General features: G+C 48.2%; 1 protein-coding gene across 1 annotated transcript in view; it reads right to left on the bottom strand.

Annotated features, from left to right (window-relative positions):
* Nucleotides 1-9,695, bottom strand: part of LOC103253083 (sodium/calcium exchanger 3-like) — a 59,703-nt gene that overhangs the window by 2,773 nt on the left and 47,235 nt on the right. The window contains exons 7-9 of the mRNA XM_021709370.1: nt 3,024-3,148; nt 2,369-2,468; nt 689-964 (exon numbers count right to left, since the gene is read on the bottom strand). Coding sequence (XP_021565045.1) covers nt 689-964; nt 2,369-2,468; nt 3,024-3,148 — 501 coding nt within the window. The remainder of the gene's footprint in view (nt 1-688; nt 965-2,368; nt 2,469-3,023; nt 3,149-9,695) is intronic.

Raw genomic sequence — 9,695 nt, 5'->3', positions numbered from 1 at the left:
GGGCTCAGGCAATCCACTCACCTCAGTCTCCCAAAGGGGCGGGATTACAGGCTGAGCCACGGAGCCCGGCTGAACGTCCCCATTTCTAAGAGTTTACAGCTCGGTGCAGTGGCTCACGCCTGTAATCCCAGCACTTTGGGAAGCTTAGGTGGGGGGACTGCTTGAGCCCAGGAGTTGGACACCAGCCTGGGTAACATACAGTGAGACTTTGTCTCTATAAAAATCAAACAATTAGCCCAGTGTGGTGGCCCATGCCTGTAGTACCAGCTACTTGGGAGGCTGAGGCAGAAGGATTGCCTGAGCCCAAGAGGTCAAGGCGGCGGTGAGCCGTGATTGTGCCACTGCACTCCAGCCTGGGCAACAGAATGAGACCCCAGCTCAAAAATAAATAAATAAAAATAAGAGAGTTTCAGGGGGCATGGCAGGGATAAATTGTGTAAATTGTTTAATGTGCACGGTGTCTGTCCCATTGGACAGTGGCGGGTCCTGACTGCCCTTGCTTAAGACTCCACTCGTGAGCAAGCGCTTGCTAATCTCCTCCTTAATCCCTCTGATGGGCTTTTTGCATTTAGGAGCAGAGACTCTGCTGAGCTCAGATCTGAGAAGGGAGGAGGAGCTGGAGGAGAATGGGGGGGGTCATGTAAACCAGGCAACAACCTCTCTGCCAGCCTGAGCCCTGCACACTCACCTGGCACAGAGGTGCCGAATGCCACGAACACCACGGCAGTGACCGAGTCCTTGAGGCCAATGGTGCAGCCGAAGTGCGAGGCCAGGTCCCCGATGACGGCAGTGAGCATGCCGATGATGAGGATGGACACGGTGAAACAGGCCCAGCCGTGGCAGTACTCTGTGGGCGGCACGCAGGCGAACAGCACCTTCCAGAAGACCGTCAGGAAGTGCATGACATAGTCGAAGCAGGACGGCAGCCTCTCCTCCCCCGATTCATCCTCGTCCTCATCCCCTGCTGGAGGTGAGACACGGGGCAGCGATTTCAGAGTACCACTCCAGAGAAAGTCTTCTGGAAAACTGGTCAGGGCGCCTCCTCAGTCCATTTGACTGCAGGGCCCGGAGGAAGAGCGGGGGAGGGAGGAAGCGAGAGAGTGAGACTGAGGACTGGACAGGTGGAGGAGGAGGTGAGGGGGTGGGCAGGCTGCACTGCGTGGTCGAGGTGAGGCACAGAAAAGCCAGTCAGCTGGGTGCGCCTGCTCCTTGCTGGGTGCTTGCAGGGCTGCCCTTGCATTTTCCAACCTGACTGCTACAATGACCATTGTGGTTCTGGCCATTATCTGTCTGCAGAAGGACGGCTGTCATTCACGATCATGCCCGATACCAGAGAGCCAGCGCCGTCCTCCAAATATCCCACAGGACAGGGCAGGGTGGGCACCACCTGTCCTTGCCAAGGAGTGTGGGCAGAGTTGCCCACTCAGTGGCCTGGGAGGAGAGGACCACAGAGGCACATGAGAGCCTTGTTGAGGTCAACCTCAGCTGTGCCACAGCAGAACTGGCAGGCACTGAGTTTCAAGCCAGCAGGAGCTGGGATTCTGGGGTTCTGACTACAGCTCTGCCAGGAAGAAGGGCTGTAGGTCGGGGCACATGATCCCTCATGCCTGAGCCTCGGCCCCCAGGCTTGTAAAGGAGGGGTACATGGTGCAACCCACATTCTGTTGACTGCCTCAAGGGGCACGGCAGGTCATCGGAAGGGGAACCAGAGGGATTTGAGGGGGGTGGTGAGGATAGTGGGCAGCTGCAGCAGACTGCCCTTCCTGGCTACGCTTTTGCTCTGGCTCTGGGACCTCGGGGAGATGGCCTGTGGGTTGTCATGACAACATAGCCTCACGAAGAAGGGCCAGGTCAGTGGAGCCTGGTGTCGAGAAGCGGGACTGGTGGGGGCTGGGTGGCCCTTTCCGCCCCCACTCCCACATACCCGCAGGTGCTGGGGCTGTGGCCCAGCTGTGGGTCACAATGGGGGGACCCGCTGGTAAGTGCCAAGAAGCAATCTGCAGTCCCCTGGGGTGGAGATTTGTCAGAGTTCATGAAAAACGTTTTGCAAACTCCCGCCCCTCCCCCATGTCTCGAAGTCACTATCGGTTCTGCTTTACAGAAAAGGGGGGCCGCATTGATGAGAGGAAGGGATGATGGACACTGGAATTTGCTGTGTTTTGGACAAGATCCCAAGTCTTTCTGCCTTTCTGAGAAAGGTTACCATAGCTCCCTCTGAAATGAGGATGCTGAGGCCAGAGAAGACACACTGCTCAGTTCACACCTGGAAGCGGGATGTGAGCCAGGGCCCTCAGCGGCACCATGGTTCCTCTCCAAAGCCTCAAGGGGCACGACACTCTCAATGCAGCTGGCCCCTGCTTCTCCTTACCTGCACTGACCGTGATGGCTTCCATGAACTGGTCCCTCCAGGAGTGTGTCCCCACCACCAAGGCCAGGTTCGTCTTCTTAATCAGTTTGTCCACCGTTGTCTGTCAGGGAGAGAAAAGCTTGCAGCCATGAGGTTAACTGCCTGGACCCAGCAAGGCGTCTGGTGCATTGAAAGGATGGAAGGGAACTTCCCTGCCTTCCGGGGTTCTGAATGTCAAGGGTGGAGTGGCCTTGGGTGCTATCTTGTGGGACAGTCCTATCTCCCTCTTTCTGGCTGTGACTTCTGACACTGGGTACTTAGAGCAATGCAACAGAGAATAATGACAATAATGTCAACACACCACCTCCCACAGTGGGGAGTTCTGGTATGTGTGTTTTAAACATACAAAGAACAGTGATGCTACTGTCTAGGGATGTTCTAGCCTGTTTATTCTGTGTCCCATGTTATGTGTCCTCACAATACTCCTGGCATACATATGGCTGGCACTATCTGTTCCACGTTACAAGTGGGGAAACTGAGACATGGGGTGGGTAAGTGATTTGTTCAGTTTCATCGTCACATATTCAGTGGTGAGATTGGAAACAAACAGACCCAGGCCTTCTTCCCCCCACCCTAATTCATTTACCATTCAATTAGACCTCATGGATGGCCTAACCTTGAACTCATAGGACTCTTCAATGATGACCTCTAGTTTGGGGTGTTCACCCAGCACTGGCTTCCCCATCTCTGCTACCCTCTTGGCCTCCTCTTCTTCCACCGTCAGCTTCCTGTCTGTTATCTCTGCAACAAAACAAAATCAAACTCGCTTCAGCACCCTATCCATTCCCCAGACATCTACGGCTCAGCATACTAGGTGTGGGCAGTGGGCACAAGGCGTAAAGCTATCGGGAACGGGGACTCTGTGCATTTTTGAGTGCCTCTTTTTTATGCAGTGCAGGACACTCTGTCACCCTCTCCGTCTCTATATGGATCCACCCCAAGGATCTCCTGAGAAACAACACTGAGGAGGCCCCCAAGAGACATTGGGGAGCTGGGAAGAAAAGCTGCATGTCTTGACCCGGAACTGTTTTTCACTGGTAGACCTGTTTGCTCAACGTCTTCCTGTAAGTGTTCTCGAAGGTGCTGAGGTAGGGTACATTTATTCACGGGAATGTGTACTGGCTCACACTAACATCTGTTTCCAGCACCTCTGGCACTATTTCTCCTCTACATTAGAGGAGGAAGGGGGGGATTGTCTAGGAGTATTTACATTTCATATGAATGAGTCTCATCCTCACAATGAGAAACTTGGATGTTTCCCCCCTAAGGTTCATGGTATTCCAATGAAAAATCCCAGGTTTCCTATAGGAACCAGACGCATTTTTCCCCCTGAAACACAAATGCTTGTCCAAAACCCATATACGAGAGAGCTCTTGCTTGACTTTCTTTTGAGGCATTCTCTGTGTCCCGTGTCATCCCAACTCATTCATCGGTGGCCCTTTCTCATGTTGAACAGTTAGATATTTTTTCCACTTCAGCTGGTGAGTCCATTTCAAGACCACTTCACCATGAAGACATGTTTTCTGGATTAGAATGAAATAGAGATTGAATCTTTTTATTCCCCTTTGATTAGAAAATTGCTCTTGGCAGCTTGCTTCTTTCAGAGCTCATTTAAACGTCTTCCATCCAAGTCCACATTCTCACATGCAATTAATTCTTTTATTTGGCTCCATAATTGCTTTCATTCCACACAATAAACCTCCCAGGGGAATCCTCTAGTCCTTGAATGATCTCAAAGACAACACAGGTCAGAGGCCAAGAAGGTCTTTCCTCTCTAGCTGGGGAATTGGTGAAGCAAAGGGGAGGGGTGAGACGCCAGCTCTTGCGGGTATAAGGAAAGAAACTCACTGGGAAGGCTGTAGTAAGCCAAGGTATGAGTTACCATGTGAGAACCTTCTATTTTATGTAAGGATCTTCTAGGTTGGCCTGAATGAAGATGGTATGTGCATGGGCAGGGAACTCCCGAGCTGGCTCTCTTGCTTTCTGGCCCCAAATACAGAAGACAAGGCAGTCCTCAAATGTCTGGGAGGGAGTTATTTGTGGTGCTGTCCTTCCTCTAGAGATGGTGCCTACTTTCGAAAGTCATGTTTTTCGAGGATCTACATCCTTCTGTATATTTCCAAGTCTGCAGACATCCTCCAGCAGTCTGACTCCATTGAATCTCCCAAATCTGGCTCTGATTTGTTCATTTTGAAGGTAAATCTGGGTGGGTGAATCTAGGATTCTGGTTATGAGGCTAGCAACCCTAGTAGCAGGCTGCAAACTACTCTGAGAAGAAACCCCTAGAAAAAGACACAGAGAGTCCTTCAAAGAACGGGTCCACTCTTCCTCTAGTTGCGGGTTTCAGCACATGTCACAATGCCTATCTTGGCAGTGACAGTCTTATTCTACTCTTCCCTCCCCAATTCCCCCACGCTATACTTTACATGTAACACAAGAACTTTATACCAATATAATGAGCTCTCCAGTGACATATAAATGTACCTGTCTAACCCCGTGTCTAGCTATCAATCCAGCACTGCATCTGTCTGGCAGGATATTGATCTACCTACTGACCTGCCCACCCCTGTGGTGACAGTGAATTTTTCCATCTAGCTTTCTGCAAAAATCTCTTTGACAAATAACCAATCTTCTATCTTTGGGTTTCCCACAGTCCCACAGAGGCAATCTGTATATATCTGTTCATTGATTCATTCACATGCCTTTAAGTTAATTCTAATCTAGTTACTTGGTCTGGCAGTAATTCCTACCTTTTTCTATTTTTGTTGTGATCATTCCTTTCAATTCAAATTAAGTTAATTTCTTTGGAGAACAAGAAGTCTCCAACTTAAAAGTCCACAGTGATTCTGATCACTTGTTTATGTGACCCCTTCTTTCTTTATTTATTTTGAGATAAGGTCTTGTTCTGTTGCCCAAGCTGGAATGCAGTGCCAGGATTATAGCTCATTGCAGCCTCAAATACCTGGACTCAAATGATCCTCCTGCCTCAGCCTCCTGAGTACTTGGGACCCTAGGTGCCCACCACCATGCCCAGCTAATTTTTTTTAGATTTGTGTTTTATTTTAAACATATGTGGTACAATTCAGAATTAGGTATACAAGTGGACATTGTACAGGTAAGGTTTGGGCCTCCCTTTGGTCCCCACTTTGCCTGGTTTGAGATCAGATACCCGTATTGATGTTGTGTCCCTGCCTACCCCCGGCAGTGTCCCACTACTGCCAATCCCTTTCTTACAGTATTATGGTAGATGTTCAGGGTCTACTTGTGAGTGAGAACATGTGGTACTCTGTTCTTTGTTTCTGTGATAGATCACTGAGTATGACTGACTCTAAATCCATCTATATTGCTATGAAGTTCATATGTTTGTCCTTCTTTATGGCTGTGTAATATTCCATTGTGTACATTTTTTTATCCAAGTCCAGTTTCGATGGGCAGCACAGTTGGTTCCATGTTTTTGCTATTGTGAATAGGGCTGAAATAAACACTCGTGTGCAGGTATCTTTTTTTGTAGAATGATTTGAGTTCCTCCAGGTATATTCCCAGTAGAGGGGATTACTAGGTCAGATGGAAGGTCAATTTCTAGCTCTTTTAGAAATTACCACACTGTTTTCCATAAAGGTTAGTTTGCATTCCACAAGCAATGTTAAAACATTCCCTTTTCTCGGTATCCTCCCCAGCATCTGTTGTTGTTTGTTTTATTAATGATGGCCATTCTTACTGGGATTAGGTGGTATCTCAGTGTGGTTTTGATTTGCATTTCTCTGATGATGAGTAAGGCTGAGCACTTTTTCATGTGTCTGTTGGCTGCCTGTATATCTTCTTTTGAGAAGTGTCTATTCATGTCTTTTGCCCACTTTTTAATGGGGCTCCCTCCCCTCCTTTGGCATGTCTGAGTTCCTTGTAGATCCTGAATGTTAGGCCTTTGTCAGATATACAGTTGGCAAATATTTTTTTCCCATTCTGTGAGCCATCTCCCTGCTCTCTTGATGGTTTGTTTTGCTCTGCAGAAGCTTTTCAGTTTAATGAGGTCCCACTTGTCTATCTTATCTCTTATGGCATGAACATCTGGGGTTTTGATCAGGAATTGACTGCCTACTATAATTTCTGTAAGGGTGTCTCCTGTGTTTTCTAAGATTCTTATAGTTTGAGGCTTTACGTTTAGGTCTTTGCAATGAAAACTACAAAACACTGCTCAAAGAAATCTAATAAGACACAAACAAATGAAAAAATATTCCGTGCTCATGGATAGGAAGAATCAACATTGTTAAGATGTCCATCTACTAAAGACAATCTACAGATTCAATGCAATACCCATTAAATTACCAACATCATTCTTCTCAGAACCTGGAAACAACAATACAGAAATTCATATGGAAACATAACTGATCACAAATAGCCAAAACAATCCTTAGCAAAAAAAACAAAGCTGGAGGTATCACACTTCCAGACTTTAAACTTTACTATATGGCTACAATAATCAAAACAACCTGCTATTGATACATGAACAGGCATATGGACCAATGGAACAGGACAGAGATTCTGGAAACAATACCTCAATTTCTTAACCAACTCATCTTTGACAAAGCTTCCACCAGCAACCATTGGGGAGAGGAGAACCTACTTGATAAATCATGCTAGGAAAACTGGCTGACCACATGCAGAAGATTAAAAAGGACCCCTTCCTATCACCACACACAAAAATCAACTCGAAATGGAACAAAGACCAGCTAATTTTTAAATAAAATTTTTTGTAGAGAGGGCATCTCACTCTGTTGCCCAGGCTTGTCTCAAACTCCTGGACTCAAGTGGTTCTCTCACCTTAGCCTCTCAAAGTGCTGGGATTACAGGCGTGAGCCACTGTGCCTGGCCAGAACTTCAAGTAAAGAGAACCAATGACAGATGATCTAGATATTCAGATGGACTCAACAAACTCTCAGTTCCAGGAATAGGAAGAGAGGTGGGGAGGGGAGAGACATGGAATACAAAAAGGGTGGAATATTGAACAAATATTGGGAGAGCACAGTGCTCGCCGGGTCAGACGAGAACAGGTTGTTGGCATGCTCTGGCATCCTTAGGAGAAGCCGGTAGTGCAGCCAGTGCCCTCGCCAGGACCCTGAGCTCGGCAGGGCAGCTCGGAAGAAACATATCTGCTCTCTGTCTTTTGCCACCAGGCATGCTGATCATGTTTGCCTATCCACCCAGGAAAATTAAAACCAGGACTGGAGATTTCCGGTGGATTTAAATCCTCATCAAGAGCTGCTAAATGAAAAACTTACAGATGGAAAGATGTAGGAAAAGGCACTCTTCCTTGTCCTCTTGAGCTCTGTAAGATGTTCTGCTTCTTAAGTGACCTTGTCCTTCGATTGGCTTGGCAAGTATGTTAAAAGCATAAAGAAATTTAAACGGAATCACACCCCTTGGTATGCATATGGGGGGGTGGAGCCATGGAGGCAAGAGTTGGAACAAAAAAGCCTAAATTCCTTCCCAGGCTTTAGGAGAAGAAGGAAGACCCCATGCATGAAATCAGTTCCCTGGGAGAAGACCGAGAACACAAGGTTGGGGGTGATCCTTACCCTGTAGTCATAAAAAGGAAGCAAGAAGCCAAGGACACTGGAGTAACTTTTTTTCCCCTCACAAAAGAAAAATGTGGGAGTTGCCCTGGGTTTCTTGTTTAAGCCTCCCAGAAGGCAAATGTCTTTACTATCCACACCAGCCCTTCCTAAGCCCAGGGCACAGCCCACAGGTGACTGCATACCAATGAGCTCTGTAAGGTGTTCTGCTTCTTAAGTGACCTTAAATTTTTTTTTTCTGTGTTCAAAGAACCCATGAAATGTAAGATGTTCTTTTAAAACATATTGAAACTGTCTTGTGTGGGCCACTATGCCTCTGCCAAGAGTTACAGTGTTGCTGGATTCGACAAAACACTTTCCTATCTGAACGCTGTTCACTGCTGGTTTCCACTCATGCAAGCAAGTTCTCAAAGCTGGAGTCTGCCCTCCAGAGGATGGAGATTCTGCAGGAGAATCTTCCCAAAACAAATTCTTGAAAATTTATATTTCTAGCCAGAATACCCCCCCTCCGGCTCCCCAGCATCCTATGACTTTAAGGGTCAATGACAAATGAACCAAAACTCTCGCCATTTCAGTCACCACTGTGATAAGATGGAAGATCTCCAGGACCAGTAAAATCTCAGGTTCTTTAAAAGATGCGTTTCCAGTTCTCACAGCAGCTCTTGGTTATTTTCCCTGGATCCCTTGGGATCCAAGCATTTTCTTCAGATCCTATCCCGATCCTATGAGGAGATTCTAGCTCTGCCCTTGCCTTGTCTTCCATGCAGCATGAGATGGCAGATGAGTGAGGGCCCAGGAAGCTTCTACGACCTACCAGCTCCCTAGTAAATTTCACTTCTCATCCACGTCCCAAAGGGACCAGCCCTGCCCTCAACCACATCCGTGGGCAGAAATGATGCTCAAGACACAGCCTGCTTCCTCGTCATCACTTCACGTGACGGCATGGGTTAACTGGAGCCTTTAGTTCCTAGCTAGCCAACACATCAGGGGATGCCGATCCTAAACCACATGATGGTTCTGGCAAGAAGTGGGGAAGAGGGAAGGGGACGCCTCTTACCTGGAGACAACAGGAGTGCTGTTCGCGAGTGGACACCAGACACAGGGGGCGGGCGGGGGGAGGAGGAGAAAAGGAGAGAGCGTTAGGGTTCCATCTTGAAAGTATCCCAGGGCTCTGTGGGTGCCACAGTGCGAGGAGTGCGGTGGGATTAGTAGGTGAGACCCCAGCAGCCACATGCAGAGAGCAGCCTTTGGAGCATGCTAGCAGTAGCCCTGCGGTGGTGAGAATCTCCCCTAAGCCTTCCCAGCAGCCCTGAGGGCTCAGAGCAGATGCATGAGGATGGGAAACCAAGTGGGTGAGGTCCCGTGTGCCGCTTGTGGTCTTGTGGGACATGAGTTACCACTCCTTTCTGCACAGGAAGAGTGAGAATCGAGTTATTGGGAAAACTGGCTTAGGTCAGTGGCAGATATGACCATAAGGCCAGAAGCGGGGCTCCGGGCACTAGGCAGTGGGCGCAAGACTGGAACGGTGCCTGGTTCTAGGTCTTCCATCCTTGATCTCACTAGTAGGTCCTGATCAGGATTTTGGCACCCATGAGGTGTCCATGGCCACAATGGCTTCCTAGCTACCATGTTGACCAGAGCTTTGAGTTCCCCCAAAAGCATGACTTGGTGAAAAGGTAAGTCCTGCAGAATGCTTTCCTGGAATGTGCTGTATTTCT

This window comes from Carlito syrichta, unplaced genomic scaffold (genome assembly GCF_000164805.1).
Source record: "Carlito syrichta isolate Samal-C Ts95f unplaced genomic scaffold, Tarsius_syrichta-2.0.1 Scaffold199447, whole genome shotgun sequence".
Lineage (NCBI taxonomy): Eukaryota > Metazoa > Chordata > Mammalia > Primates > Tarsiidae > Carlito > Carlito syrichta.
Note: the sequence above shows the minus strand (reverse complement) of the source record. Positions and strands in the feature narration are given on the sequence as shown.